The sequence below is a fragment of the Tenrec ecaudatus genome, chromosome 12 (assembly GCF_050624435.1).
Source record: "Tenrec ecaudatus isolate mTenEca1 chromosome 12, mTenEca1.hap1, whole genome shotgun sequence".
Classification (NCBI taxonomy): Eukaryota; Metazoa; Chordata; class Mammalia; order Afrosoricida; family Tenrecidae; genus Tenrec; species Tenrec ecaudatus.
Genome location: NC_134541.1, coordinates 121,511,714 through 121,527,943, shown reverse-complemented (window position 1 = coordinate 121,527,943; position 16,230 = coordinate 121,511,714). Strand labels below are relative to the sequence as shown.

General features: G+C 48.2%; 1 protein-coding gene across 1 annotated transcript in view; it reads right to left on the bottom strand.

Moving 5' to 3' along the window:
- Positions 1-11,039, bottom strand: part of HS3ST4 (heparan sulfate-glucosamine 3-sulfotransferase 4) — a 493,682-nt gene extending 482,643 nt beyond the window's left edge. The window contains exon 1 of the mRNA XM_075528403.1: positions 10,303-11,039. Coding sequence (XP_075384518.1) covers positions 10,303-11,039 — 737 coding nt within the window. The remainder of the gene's footprint in view (positions 1-10,302) is intronic.
- Positions 11,040-16,230: the final 5,191 nt, after the last annotated feature.

Here is a 16,230-nt window from a genome sequence, read left to right as displayed (position 1 = left end):
AAACCACCAGAATCCAGAGATTCCTGGACCAGTGAGAGGTTCGATCAGTTGCAGGGACACCGTTCAATAGGTCAAACTAAAACATTTCAAACTTTCTAACAGACGACCCTGGCAATTTTCCATCCACCGGAAGGCTTGAAGCCTCTCTCCTGGCTCGATTGAAAAGTGAAAAATGCTGGTTAGGACATGCACACACACACATACACATACACACACACACACACACACACACACACACACACACACCATGCTAGAATGACTGAAGAGCAGGAATAGAAGCACCCGGATCTCAGGAGAGGGAATTCCACGGGGTCTTATTTAACAGGTCTGCCTTCTGAAATACTTTTATTTCTGCAGAAAAATCTGGAGGCAATCATGTTCTTGTAATCCCCAGTGCTTCAAGACCCATTCAGGGCCCGTAACATCTATTCCTCCTGGAAGCTTAGGGAAACGACAGTGTCTAAGGCCAAGAAGCCTTCGAGCCACCTCTATTGCTTCCCATTGTGGAGCATTCTGGCTGCAGAACATCAGACCCCCTTCTTCCTCCAGCTTAAATTACAAGAGATAAACTCTGGAATCTGAGTTTGATTATTCTCTGGAGAGCTACTTAAGAAATGCTTCAGGGTTTGAAATCCCTCATTCAGACAAAATCTTGAAATAAAAGACTATCTTCAAATGAAAAGCGTAGAACAGTGTTCTCTTCCAGGCGATCAGGGCTGATGAGTAGATTGAAAGGCAGGGATTGGAAAGAGAGAGAGAAGAAGGGACCAGAGAAATGTAGCTGCCATAGACTGTGTGAAGCACTTTAGACAACGTTTTATTACATCCCACACCAGCCTTCGGAATGTACTATAGTCTGCTATGTTGAGCTCATTAGAGTGGGCACTACTGAGTCTATTCTACAGATAAAGGAATTAAGGCTGACTAATATTAAATATATAAGATGAAGGAGATATTAGTAAACCTAAGTAAAGAGTCCTGGGGGCCCAACAGCTGCTAACTGAGAAGACCACAGTTTCAAACCGACCCAGCCATTCTGTGACAGAAAAGACCTGGCAGTCCACCCCCGTGGAGATGACGGCCTAGGAAAGTGCATGGCAGGTCTAGCCTGTCTGCTGGCCTCACTACGCGCCAGAAAATGAACTCCGTGGCACCAAGCATCTCACAACAGCAACTCTTAAGTCTTCTCTAGGGCCACGCCAAGAAGAGGCAGAGGTTCTTCCAACGCAGAGATGGCAACACATGCTCTCACGTGTGTTGCTTCTACGCCACCAGCCTGCTCTCTCTGAAAGGTCCAATGCAGAAGGGTATACCAAATCTGAAGGGTGAGTGAAGGCCACAAATGTAATATAGCCTCACCACCTAAGAAGCCGAGGTTAAAATTATTTAAATATGGTTTGTGGTCCAAGAGAACGAGGATATGGAGGATCAATACCAGTACCTTGAGCCCAATTTTTTCTCACTCACAGGACTTAATCCAACTGACCGGAATCTGTTTCCTGAGCCATCTCAGGGGCTTCTGATTGTGAGTGAACAACTGGGAATTTCCCCCACTTAAAAGACTTTTTGTAAAATTGGGAATAAAATCAGAAATTGGGGGACCTGTCTTTTTCTTCGATGTTCTGGTTTATATTAAGTTCCTTTTGTTGTTGTTGCAATGTATCTAGGAAGTATTCCCCCCTTGTTGTTGCAAGATTGAGAAGGGGTGTTAAGCTTAGACGACACATGTAAGCCAGTCAGAATTCTGTTACTCTGAAAGGCCTGGATCTGGGTATTAAAGTTACTTTTAGAAATTGGTCTAAACCCCTTGCTCCTCCCTGGCAAAATACCCACTGCCAGACAGTCAATTCCAGCTCACAGTGGCCCGATAGGTCAGAGAGGGGCTACCAAGGACTCTTTATGTTAGTCCCATGAAGCAATTGATTGGTAGGGTTAGCATCCCAGTGCTTAGCACTGTGCATCACCAGGGCTTCTTGAGTTTACACCAGAGACTATTGAGCCCACCGATGTGTGTTCTGTCCTCCAGTGCTGGTCCGCACCATTTTAAGAAACTTTTGTTGCGCACATTAAAAATGTACACTCGGTTTCAGATCAAAACCTGGGCTTCCATCTTCTCCTAGTAAGTTGACTAGCTGGCGTCATAAGTGGGTGCATGTTAGAAGAGTGTGGGTGTGCCGTGGTTTGTCTCCACCGAGTCGATGGCAGTCACGGGTAAGATAAGCCTGGGCCCTGAAAACACCGGACTTTGAGACCCTTGGTTTAAGTTAAGCAGATCCAGGCTGCAAAACCAATCATTATTAAGCCTTTTCCCAAAACCCCAAAAAGAGGCTCCTTAGCCACTCTTGTAATGGCGGTAATCGAAGGGAAGGCATAGTGTGTGAGCAAGCAAAACAGTGTGGAAAAGCCCAGTCCTCGCGTTTGTTTGGATCTCTGCTCTCAGACACTCATTTTGTTTAGAAATGCATTCACCGACATTGTTTCATCAATCCAACCCAACAATCCTGCAAGAAAGGAATCATTCTCAGATAAGGGAACTGAAGTCGGGGACAAAGAACAAAACCCAAAGCTTTCTTAAGGGACCAAAATCATCCAGGTAGGAAGTCACAAAGCCAGGTTGACTTAAGTGATTTATCTAGATGTTTTCTTTGAATTAGGTGAAAGTTTACAGAGTGGATCATCAAATTTACACCCAACAATACACAAGCATTTTGTTTCCACTGATGCACTGCAATGCCTTCAATGTATCCTCACTTACCTCTGATTTACTTTTTTTAATAAACAGTATTTTTTCATTAATTAGCTTAGATTTTTTAAAAATAATTTTATTGGGGGCTCGTACAATGCTTATCACAATCCATCCATCCATTGTATGTCAAGCACATTTGTACATTTGTTGCCCTCATCATTCTCAAAACATTTGCTTTCTACTTGAGCCCTTGGTATCAGCGCCTCATTTTTTCCCCTTCCTCCACTCCCCCATCTTCAATTCCTCTTTCTTTCCTAACCTTCTGAACTCTGTCCTTGGGGAAATGCCACCCTTTTGTTCCTCAATGGTTGGTTATTCTAACACAGGGATGAGTTCAGCTCTAGACCAGAAGGGTGACTAAACGCCCTGACCCTGGAAGCTCCCACCAGATTCTCTCCTACCAGTAAGCCTGGTCTCTTGTATGATTTGGAGTTTTGCTCCACATTTTCCCCCCACTCTATCCAGGACCTTCTAATGTGATCCTTTACAGTGCAATTAGTAGTGACTGACTAGTTTCATCTAGTTCTTCTGGTCTCAGGCTTAGAGAGGATGATGTTTGTATGGTCCCGTTAATCCATCACATTAACTGTTTCCATCTGTCTTTGGATTTTCACCACACTTCTTAGCTCTGGTCAGGGAGAGACCAAGAGCCGCCCTTATGGATGGATGCTCACAGCTTTGAAGACCCCAATCCTTACTCATCCAACAAAGGAATACCACAACATTGTCATTTGCTAACTATGCTAAGCCTATGGACTGTGGTGTCCTCTGAGCCTATGGTCTTGACACTCCAAGCCTAGCAACTGATTATCTCAAGGTGTTTGGTTACGTCTAAGAAGTCCAGTGTAGTTGATCTAAGACATGGTGTTTTCAAAAACCTCATACGCATGTGAAAGCTGGAAGGCCAAAGAACTGATGGATTTGAATTGTGCTGCCAAACAATACTGTAAGTACTGTGGACTGTCAGCAGTACAAACAATCCTGAATTGGGAGAAGTACAGCCAGCTTGCTTCTTAGAAGCGAGGATAGCGCAACTTTGTCTCATGTACTTTGGATGTGTTATCAGGAAAGACCGGCCCTTGCAGAAGAACGACATGCTTGGTAAAGTGGGGGGTCTTTGAAAAAGCGGGAGAGCCTCAACTAGAGACACTGACACCGTGGCCGCAACGCTGGGCATTCACATAAAAACAATTGTGGGGATGGCAACAGGCTGGACACTGTTTCCTATTTCTGTCCATTGGGTCACCGCAATGATGCCCAACAAACTCCATACCCCCCAACAATGGCCACAACACACAAAGTGTTCATGGCTTTGTCCCCCGTATGACAGAGTTTATCACAGAATTAAGAACAAACAAACAAAAATGTTTTGTACAGCAGTGAAGCCTGCCTCCAACTCAGGGTTCCTTCGACTTCACATTAAGGGATCTTATGCTTCATTTGGGTCACTTCCACAAAGAGGCCTTCCAGGAGCATCCTATCTCTAGAAGCTCATCGATGCACACTCACATTACTCTCTAGCACACTGCTCTTCATAAGGAAGTCCCAGCACCGGCAGCATCTGCTGGGAGTTAAGTAGAAATATGTACAAAATCGTACGCCCCACCTCAGACATACTGCATCAAAATCTGCACGTTAGCCAGATGCCCAGATGAAGGCGACTCACTTAAAAGTTTCCAGAGCACTGCCCCACGTAAACACTGTCTGATAAAAATAACAACGTGAGGCCCAAACAAATTTAAAATGTTCCAGTAGCCACATTAAATAAAGTAAAAAGAAAGAGGAGAAATTCACGTTAATACTTTACTTAGCCTCCCGTGGATGCCATAGTTTCAACATGTAAGCAGCAGGCACAGGCTTAGCAAGCAAGGTCAGCATTCCATTTTTCAAACCAAGGTCTTCAAATTCTGAATTGTCCTTTAAACTCAGCGCATTTCGATTCAGATGTGTCAGATGTTAGCAGTCACACGGGTATAGTGGCTACTGGGTTGGATACAGGAATTCTGGACCAGTAGAGACATGACTCCCTGTCGTTACCATTACAACTGTTATAACAGCCGGAATTTCCACTAATGGTGTCTTTTTACATTTCTGTCTCCCCTACTGCCTTGAAGGAGCCCTGGTAGTGCAGTGTGTTAAGTGTTGGGCTGCTAACTAAGAGGTTGGTGGTTTGAACCCACCAGCCACTCCAAGGGAAACAAGATGAGGCCGTCGCTTCGCTAAAGTGTGACAGCCGTGGAACCACTAGGGAACAGGATGACTAGGTTCTACAGGGTCCCGATGAGTCAGCAATGACTCACTAGCAGCTTGGGCTCTCCTGATTTCTAGAAAATGTCATTTCTAGAAAACAAATATTTAATCTGTCTGCTCACCACTTTTATGCACAGCTCTTAAAACAGTCCAGGGCACAGAATAAATATTTGCTACATATTTTTTGAGTGAATGAATTAAATGGTCGCTTTAGTGCAGCGGTTCTCAACCTGTGGGTCGTGACCCCTTTGGGGGTTGAATGACCCTTTCACGGAGGTCACCTGATTCACAACGGTAGCAAAATTACAGTTATGAAGCAGCAACAAAAACAATTTTATGGGTGGGGGGGTCACCACAACATGAGGACCTGTATTAAAAGGTCATGGCATTAGGAAGGTAGAGAACCACTGCTTTAGTGTTAAATAGGTGGTGATGTGATGTTATGGAAGAAAACAGCAATTTGACACTGGACAGATGTGGATTCAAATCTCAGCTGAGCCAATGACCAGCTGAGTGGCTTTGGGCAAGTCATTTTTTTAAAACATTTTATTAGGGGCTCATACAGCTCTTATCACAATCCATACATACATCAATTGTGTAAAGCACACTTGCACATTCATTGCCCTCATCATTCTCAAAGCATTTGCTCTCCACTTAAGCCCTTGGCATCAGGTCCTCTTTTTTTGCCCCTCTCTCCCCGCTTCCCCCTCCCTCATGATCCCCTGATAATTTATAAATTATTATTTTCTCACATCCTGCCCTGTCCGACGTCTCCCTTTACCCCCTTTCCTGTTGTCCATCCCTCAGGGAAGAGGTCACATATAGATCCCTGTAATCGGTTCCCTCTTTCCAACCTACTCTCCCAGTATCGTTGGGCAAGTCATTAACCTGTACCATTAACCAGCTCCTTGTAAATAGAGAATGCTACTATTTAGCCCAGGGGGCTATCATGACACTCAAATGTGATAATATGTCCAGAAATGCCAACTACCACAATAGTAACGAAAAGCTCACTGCCGTCGAGCTCAATGCTGGCTCGTGGAAACCCTACAGGACAGGGTAGAACTGCCCCCTTTGAGTTTCCAAGGCTGTAAATCTTTACGAGAGAAGAAAGCCTCTTCATTCCCCTCCAAGTGGCTGGTTACAAAATGCAGGCCTTGGGGCTGGCAGCGCACGGTGTAACCCGCCACACCACCACCAAGCCTTAAATGCCAATGCTGCCCCTTACTTTCATTCTTTCTACTGACAGATTGCATCTGCGAATAATGCTGCTGCTCAGATGCCTCTGGGTAGCATCAACATCCCGGTTGGAACCATTTTCCAGTGCTATATTCCTTCAGCCAATGGAGTCGGTGTCATAGCTGTTGTCAGTGAAGATACCTAGAACCCATGACAGATCAACTCCCAAGACCCTGGAGCGGTTCAAGACCCTGGAGTGGTTTCCAAAGTACAGTGGTTAGCAAAACACAAAACAAAACAACCTCACTGCTACTGAATGGATCCCAACTCAGAGCGGCCCTATGGGACAGGGCAGCACTGCCTTTTTGGCTTTCCAAGACGGTAATTCTTTCAGGGGTAGGAAACATTGTCTTTCTCCCTCAGAGATGGTGGTTTTGAACGCTTGACCTTGTAGTTAGCCATCCAACGAATACTCACTACACCACCAGAGCGCCTATCCAAGTGATCACAGTTTGTGTTAGACAGGTTGGAAGCCATGTGAAGCAGTCGCCATCACTTTGAGGGGTTCTCCAGGGGCCACCAGCTGGCCTTCACAAGGCCCCCCCACTCTTAGAAGACTTAAGTACTCTGAGTAGACAGCTCATACCAGTGAACACCAAAAGATAGGCTTGTGACGTTGCTCTTTTCAGCTATATTAATCATTGGACCGTGTCAACCCCACAAGTGAGTTTTGCTTCTCCATTGCTGTTACACACAGATCTCAGTCCATGAGTTGATTTAGTCTGGATAATCTGATGCACATGTGTTCATCTCGAATGTGTTTTTAAAGCATTCTAAATCAACAGTGTAGGAGCAAATGAAAACCCAGATTTAGAGATAACTGGAGGGGTACCAAGGAAATAAAAATTCAAGGTCTGTGTTATTGAACGTGAAGGAAGCGTGAGGCAGCTCCGCTTTACAACTGCCCAGATTTTCTTTTCTTGCTTCCCTCTTGCTGATAATACAAAAATCAGGAACACTTTCAAAATTAGCAGGCTATTGGAAACAAGCAAACAAACGCAGGAGAAAATGCCATAATTTTTAATGAAGTTGTGGATTTCTAATTAAGCCAATAGTAGAACAGGATTCCAGGTAGGTACATAAAGAGGAAGTATACAGGTGCTAGAATCTAAAAGATTCGGAGTTAGCCCAGGAAATTAAGAGGAAGGGTTGTTGCTACAGCCAATGTGAATCCACGCCACTGTTTCCTTCTCTAGAAATCAGGGAGGATGGCATCCCTCCACCTACGTTGAGGAGAAGGAAGAACTCAAAGAGGCGACTCTAATGAAAAGTTCACAACTGCTCCTCAAAGCGCTCATGTCCATGCTGAAGAACTATCCCAATATTCCTGGCTTCGGTGAGTGCTAGAACATTCTGAGCAAAGTCAGAGATACATATTGACAAGTAGAATTTTGTCTCTCAAACCTTCATAAGGATCTACCAGGGCAAGAAAGAGCCCGGATGGCTAGTGGGTTGTGCGTTGGGCTGCTAATGGTTAGATCATCCGTTCCAATTCACCAGTTGCTCTGCCAGCGAAAGAGGAGGCTGTTGTCTCCTGGAAAGACTCGCCGTTTCAGAAACCCTAGAAGTCAGTTCTATGCAGACTCTGTCCTATAGGTTCACACTCAGTGGGAATTGCCTGGATCGCAGTGGGTTTCATTTTCTCAGTTTGCCAGGAGAAAGCAAGTCCCTGAGTCCCTGGGTGGTGAAAATGATTAAGTGCTCTCCTGCTAAATCTGAACAGGTCTCAGCTGGGAGTCTCCGCTCACTCAGGAGAACCAATAAAGAGAGGTTTGGTGATCTGCTTCCCCCCAAATAATGAAAAGTATGAAACACGGAGCTCCAGGCTGACTTGCGTGGAGTAATCACGAATAGGAATCAGTTCCATGACAACTGGTTTGTTTGTTTCACCAGGAGCAATGCATGCAGGTGGGCAATCAAAGATACCACTTGTCCTCTCTAAGTGAAGATCAAATGAAGCCAGTCATATCCAGGGAATCCAGTTAAACCTCTGCTGTTGAACAATTTTCTGGGACGTGACCAAACCTTAACCCTGGGCCCCAAACGCACCACAAGTGATTGTCAGAGCCTTGTAGTACCACAAGGCTAAAACAGTATCTTCAGGGGTGATAGCTCCACATTTAGGCAGTATGTATACCTTTTCTTCCCAGCCTCCGTGAAAAACAGCACTGGGTATTCTGACATGTTCTGGCTGGTCATTCAGAAACAACTCAAAGGCTTACCATCAGCCTTTGTGACCCGCATGCCACCACAAGCCCTCCACCAACTTTTCCTTTCAGCCATCCGAAGAAAACACTTCATTCCTGACTTACAGCTGCTGGAACGCAACCCTGACACACGTTGGAAAGAAGTGATCCTTATGCCTCCTGTTTTCACCAAAGAGCATTAGACACTTCTCACAAGGCACACAGCTTTAAAATTAGAACTGAGAAAAAGCCGCAGTCATCCTCAAAGTCCCAGACCACACCACCCAAGAAACCAGAGCTCATGCATGCCTCCAATCAACAATTAAAGACGGAAACTCCCAGACAGGAGACCCTTGCTTTATTTTGCTGTTGTTGCATTAATCATCCAACACCCTTTTAATCATAATAACATACTGGAAGCCATGGCTTGTGATGTTATAAATACTTATTTTCTAGTTAAATTAGACATTTGCTGTTTTCTGTTTTGATAGGAAGGGGCTGTTTGAAGCCTCCTAAACTACGGCAATTAGTTCGAGCTGTTGAAACAGATAAGACGTTAACAGACACATTTGCTGTTTGAGTTTAATATGCTGGATGTTTATGCCTAAAGTGCACTCCTCTCAAGCTTTTAAAGCACACGGCATATTTTTAAGAGAGGGGAGAAATCAATCAAAGTACACACATTTATTACATATTTCTGAAGTTATGTCGAAAACTTTCCCAGGCTCTGATTTACACTTAGAAAGCACATCCCTGAACAAGAAGGCAACCAGTCAGAGAACCATCCCCGGTTACCTATTGCCTCTGTTAAGATGATAACATCACTTTAGCTGACAAGGTCTGTGTTTCTCTTTGACAATCATGATCAATTACTGAAATGCAACCGGAGATGGAGTCATCCATTCAGACCTACGTTCCAGAGCAGGGAGAGAGAACAAGAGAGAGGGAGAGACAGAGAGAGAGAAACAGGGGCTGGCAGGAGGGGGAGGGGGGGCAGTAAAAGGGATTTGTACTGGGGGCATCTTGGACAGAGGGTTGTTTTTTTGAATGTTATGGCTAACACGGAATCGAGATGTATTTTATCCACACTTAACTTCCCAACCCTCTTTTCTCTCTTCATCTCACCACAGGTAGAAAGGAGGACAGGAGAGACAAGACAGCATCACCAAAGACAAGCTTCATTCTGTTTGGAATGAAGCTCCCAGGTGAAAGAGAATGGGTGCGGTGCATAAAAAACTCTTCAGGCACAAACTGCCATGCAGAAATGGATTCCCCTGGATGCAAAATCAACTCTGTGTTCCCTCAACCTAGAGGGACAGAAAGTTCCAGAGGTGGCATCCACCCTCAGTCTTTCCTGGAAAGCCCCAGATGACCAGGGACAGGATGTGTAAAGGTTCCCTATCCATTTTACTCTGACGCGAACACAATAAAGTTGGGTTTCTGCCACGCAGATGGGTTTGGGGACGATTTTGAAAAATTCCAGTGGGGGAATCTCAAAGCTCCTTCATCCATCAAGCTATCCTGGTTCGGTCCACAGCACCCCCAAATCCAGCAGCTCTCAGCCTCTAAAGTAGGGCTTAGGAAACACGGGCAGAGGCTTCCTTTGGGCTGGGAACTCCCAGACTTGGAGCTGAGCATATTGAGAAAGCATATTCTTGGAAGCGGAACCTGAGCCTGGCAGTGGGAAACTTCCTCCCGTGCCCTGAGATGGTGTGATTCCTAGACAGCCTCCAGCGCCCTCAGCCTCTTCCCCTGAACCACCCCAGCGGGGTTCATGGGGCTCTGCGGACAGTGTCCAGAAGTCAAGGGCACGGAAAGCTCCCGGTCTCCGCGCGCAACCCCCAGTCCCACCCAGCTCATCCCCGGGGGAGGGGGTCCTACCTGTACCACTCCAGCCCCTTCTCGTAGTGCCTGTCGAAGAAGTGCGGCTCTATGCCCACCGCCCGCACGTCCGGGTGCACTCGGATGGCCTCCAGCAGCGCGCGGGTCCCCCCTTTCTTGACCCCGATGATGAGCGCCTGGGGCAGCTTCTTTTCCCCGTAGTCCGCGGTGCTGGCGGCGGCGCCGCCCCTCTCGCTGCTCCCGTTGGCCGCCCTCCGGCCGGCGAGCTCCTCGTCCGTCGTGCTGGACTCGGGAGCTTCCCTCTCCAGCAGCGCGCCGGGCACCGCCAGCAGCTCGCTGGGCTCCAGCGGGCTCCGGAGCCACGCGTCCCGGTGGTGGCCTCCGCCGCCGCTCGCCAGCCCCCAGCCGTCGGCCCCGGGGACCGGGGGCCGCTCGCGGCTGATCGCGCGGTCCGGCGGCGGGGGCGCGGGCGGCGGCGGCGAGGGGGCGCCGAGGCGCCCGGGGGGAGGCGGCAGGGAGGGCGGCGGCGGGCTCGGCGGGGGCGCGGCGGTGGCGCCCGGAGGCTCCTGCAGCGCCAGGGGGAACTGCAAGGAGCCCGAGCCGCCCAGGAGGCTGTAGCACAGGTAGGTGACGGACAGGGACAAGGTGCACATAAAGAGCAGCTTGCGCGCCGGCGGCCCCTTAGGCGAGGCGCCGGGCGGCGGCGGCGGCGGCCCGGACGGAGGTGGCAGCGGCGGCGGCGGCGGCGGCCCGGGCGCTGCGGGCCACGGGGCCATCGCGGCTCCCCGTGCGCGGCGGCGGCGGCGGCGGCGGCGGCAGCCCCCGGCGCTGCCCGGACATGGTTTCAGCCGCCGCCCCCGCCGCCGCCGCCGCTGCCCAGCCGCCCCGGCTGCATGGAGCGACGCCGCTGCGCCCCTGGCCCTGGCCGCGGTCCGGCTGCGCCGGGGGGGAGCCCGGCCGCATGGCCCCCCCCTGCCCGCTCGCCCCCCACGGAGTCCAGGGGCCCCCCCACCACCCCCAACCCCGGCCTCCGCCTCCGGCCGGGGTTCCGAGGGGGGCGCGGGGCGCTGCGGGCTGCACCTGCTCCGTGGGCTGCGCCCCCCGCTTCCCGGCTGCGCCGCAGCGCCGGCCTCAGCCTCTGCCTCCGCCGCCGCCGCCGCGCGCTGTGGCCGCCCGAGTTCCTTCCCCGCTGCTAACTTTCTGCGGGGAGCGAGGAGCCGCGCGGCGGAGAGGAGGAGGGGGCCGGGCGCGCGCGCCTGGCGCAGCCGAGGGAAGGGCGGGGGACGGCAGGGGGCGCGGGGGTGTGGGGGGGCCGCTGCGCCTTGCGCGCGCCTGCTGAGGGGACGCGGGAAGCCGAGGCGTGCGCCGCGGCTGGGACACCCTGGAGCTCCGAGATCTTGGCCCGCCACACTTGAGCGGTTCCCCACCGGGCCCCGTGTGCTGCCTTCTCCCCTGGGAGCCTGGGACCTCTCCATCCCTCTCCAGCACTTGCAGGGCTGTGAGCCGCCCCCTTCAGCGTCTGGTCTGTGTGTGGCAGGCCCTGGGGAGCTGAGGGCCAGCGAGTGCACAGCGGCGTGCCTCTCTCCATCTCCTGGGACTTCAGGGAAGGCGAGCCCTTCCCGCACCCCTGGTATAGCCCTGGCTTTGGTGTTGGCAGGTTACCTTCTAGACATAAGCTTCCCCATCCCAACTTCCAGCCATTCCAGTCTGCCCGCCTTCTCTTGAAGTGCCTCCTGGGTGCACCTTTGACACAAAGCCCTGGTTTCCCTGCCCTAGAGCGTTTGCCTCTGACTGACAGCCCTTGGTCTGTGTTTTCTTTTCCAAGAGAGGAGGCTGCCTCTTCCTGGATACCCTTCACCACAGGTGTGTGTGTCCCTTGGGAGCCTTGCCAATGTAGGAATTGAGGTGTCCCTGGACTCAGCTAGAAAGAGCCCATGGTAAGCGCTAAAGAACTCCTAAGCAGAGCCACGCTGGGTTGCAGGGTGCTTGTGCAACGCCCTATTAATTGATCACACAGAAACCAAAAAGTATTTTCTCTGCAGATGCTGCCTCTCATCTCTCCCTCTATTGCCCTCTTTCCTCTATCCTCACCCACACCCTGTCTTCCCCTTCCTCCCAGACCCCCTCTCTCTCCATCTCACCTCCTCTCTCCCTCCCACCCAGCCATCCACATCTAACCCTAACCCCACCTGCCAAGGGGAATTATTGGTAAACAACAGCAGGATTCTGAAGACTCAGCTTCCTGTGCTTTTTTGCTTTGGGTGAGAAAGGTGAGGGCAACACTCTAGCAAACTCTGCTTCCTGGAGACAGGGGGAAGCCCAGCACTCAGCTGTCGGTGGCCCCCTCCCTAGGTCAGGGAGCCCTGTTTGCTCTGAGAGCCTTAGCCAGATGCCTGCCTGGCAGCTTACTGCTTCTCCCCTATGTGCTGGCGTCGTTGACATCTCCAGCTTTGTTTGATAACATAATAAAAACAACAGTTGAAATGAAATGTATATAAAGTCTAAATATTAACTAGATACCTGGTGCCAAAGAGGGAGAGAAATTGCTAATCAAGTAAAATGAAGAACGGGGACTTTTTCCAGAGTGTACAAAAGCTCACTGCTGCTCTCAGCTGGACACGGGTTTCCTTCACTGCAGCTTTAATCTCTGGTAAAGATTATTCTTTTATAATATATTTTTATGGTACACTAGAGGCTTCTGAAATGCAGAGCCTGGTGTCCTGTAAATCATTCCATGTAACTAGGGATGCTTTTTCAAACACCACACAACTGCATTACCATAATGTTAATGGCATCTGCTGTGCCCAGACCTCCCTTCTGTTTCAAGTCCAACCCAGGGGTGGTCAGCCAAGATCAAAACAGAGATTGCCATCGCTGTAGCCAGTCTCCCTTAAAACTCTCAGACAGCAGGGCACCCAGCATGTGGCCCAGGGACTCCCCACAGCCCACACCTAGTACTCCAGCACTTCCCCACTCACTCTCTCTGCAATCAGATCAAGTCTGCCCTGTAGCCTTCCACTACTGATGTACTCTGAAACTCAGCCTCTCTCCCTCTCTCTCTCTCTCTCTCTCTCATATATATATCTATAACTATATAGATATACATATATGACTTCTTTAAAAATTAAAAAAACCTGGATTTGAGATTGCTGTTGGAAAATCAGCAGATCCAACAACTTTGGGTCCCTCAACCTAAGCTGAGGAGCTACTGGTCCCTCAACTGGAGCATGTGTACCCCACTTGCCTGGTGCTCACTCAGCTTGCTCTGCACCCCGTTGCATTAATTGTCTACAAGGTCATTATGAGTCCAGATGGACTTGATGGTAATGGATTTGGCTTTATGAGGAGAGGTCCTTCTATGAAGGATACTCCCCAATATCCCTTATCCTCACAGGCCAAATTCTTTTCTCCCTACCCTTTGCCCCACAAATATAAATATACAAATAGTTGCTGTCAAGTCAATTTACAACTCGTGTTACTCAATGGGAAGTGGCCACTGTGTACCAAAGTGAAACTGTACTCTACAGGTTTCCATAAAGGGCTTTTCAGAACTAGATCATGGGATGGACTTCAACTGTGGATCTTTTGGTTAGCTGCCAAGTGTATTCAAGCCCTCACACTATGATCAAGACCCTCTTGAAAAGGGGGGAATTCGTTCATGCCCAGGTCCCACAACCGATGCTGGGACAGTGAGGTTTTGGGAGGAGAAGAATTTTGCTGATTTCTGTTTATTTATTTCCAACCTTGATCCAAGATTGTTCTAGGGGCCTTTTCTTGAAAAACCTACAGTGAAAAGTAAGAGATTACTACAAAAGGAGGACACGTTTTTCTAAGCAATTCACAGTGTGTCTGGAGATTTCCTCCCACTGTCCACCCTCATATTCATTCAGTCCTATCTGGGTTTGTACAGTGTTACTCGAAATGACCAGGCTTTGGTTACCTAATGTCCATTCATCCTCCATAGCAATCACAGATCAATGTCTCTCAGGCTTACTTCCAGTGCTCCCCTCCCCCATCTGACTCAGAATCCTGCCTAGAAAACTTCACTCTCCTTGGCATTCCAGCCCCTAGGAACAGACCTTTTATATTTCTCAGTCTTGCCAAGCTGAACGATTTCTATTCAAATATAGAAACTGTATTATCAGGTTCCACCTCTGTATTATTAGATGGTAGAGTTAACATAAAGCTGTTGTTGAGTGGCTAAGTAGCTCTTAACAGGCCATTTCACCTCCCTGAGCCTCGTTTTCTGCATCTATACATTGTAGATGATAAAATTAACCTCAATTTCTTAGTTATAAAGAATGGAATTAAATTAGATAGCATATGCAAAAATACCTGGCTCCATGCTCAGTAATTATTTTGATCTGAGGACTCATACCATGCCCCGCTTGCGATCCTATTTAATATTAGCCTTGAAAACCACGTGCATTCCCTTTCTAAAGCGAACCAACATGTAAGGTGAAGTTCACGTTCCTACGCTGTCAGCTCATAGCATGTCTAGTGTCACCTCTAATCGCTCCCATAGCATTCCTAAGCAGCAGAAATAAATCCCAGATAATTCCAACTCTTGCATGTTTTTAAAAAAAATTAATTGACTAGAATGATTGATGATAATTGAAGAAAATTTTCTAAATCAATAAGCAGACAAAAAGCATAAATAGACTTTTGAAAGGATAGTAGGAAGTATGTCAATCATTACGGCCATTTACCAAATATTGTCAGTTCTCCCTAAGGGCGCACAGTAAGAATGCACTTTGTGGACCCCTTAAAGTTACCGGTGACGACATGACTTTCTCTGACTGAGCCTCTCTTCGGCCTCCAACTTTGAAAAGACCATGAGATGTGGCCCAGTACTAATTTAAATTCCTGTGATTTGAGTGTTATTTGTTACCCATGCTCATCTATCCAACCTAATTAAAAAACACATGTTGTCAATTGTTGTTGTTTTTCTGTGGACACAGATGATTTCAGTAAACCAATGTTATAATCCCCTTTCACAAAGTTGAATAAAGGGTTGATTAGAAAGCCCATAATTTTTTAATTTTCTTTTTTTAAGAAAATCATTCTATTGGGGGCTCATACCACTCATCACAAGCCATCCATCCACCCATTGTGTCAAGTACATTTGTGCATTTGTTGACATCATCATTCTCAAAATATTCTCTTTCTATTTGAGTCCTTCCTATCAGCTCCTTGTTTCCTCCTCCCTCCCCGATCCTCCCTTCCTCATGAACCCTTGATAACTTAGAAATCATTATTATGTTTTCATGTCATGCACTGTCCAATGTCTCCCTTCACCTACTTTTCTGTTGTCCATCCCCCAGTGAGGGGGTTATATGTAGATCATTTTGATTGGTTCCCCCTTCCTCTGCCATCTTTCCCTTACCCTCCTGCTATCTCTACTCTCATTATTGGTCCTGAGGATTTTTTCTGCCCTGAATTCCCCATGTTTCCAGCTCTTACCTGTACCCGTGTACATCCTCTGGTCTAGCAGGATTTGTAAGGTATAATTGGGATCATGATAGTTGGGGGTTGGGGGAAATCATTCAAGAACAAGAGGAAAGTTGTATGTTTCATCGTTGCTATACTGTACCCTGATTGGCTTGTCTCCTCCCCACCAACCTTCTGTAGAGTGATGTCCAGTTGCCTCCAGATGGGCTTTGAGTCTCCATTCCTCACTCCCCTCATTCACAATGATTTGATTTCTTTGTGCATATATTTATAGGTTTATTATTAAGGTAGCAGATGGACATTGGGCCTCTACTCAAATACTCCCACAATGCAAAAACACTTTGTTCTATTAAATTGGCATTCCATGATGCTCATCTTCCCAACAGGATCGCTGAAGACAAATGGGTGCATAAGCAAATGTTGTGAAGAAAGCTGATGGTGCCCGGCTATCAAAAGATATAGTGTCTGGGGTCTTTAAGACTTGAAGATAAACAAGTGGCCATCTAGCTGAGAAGC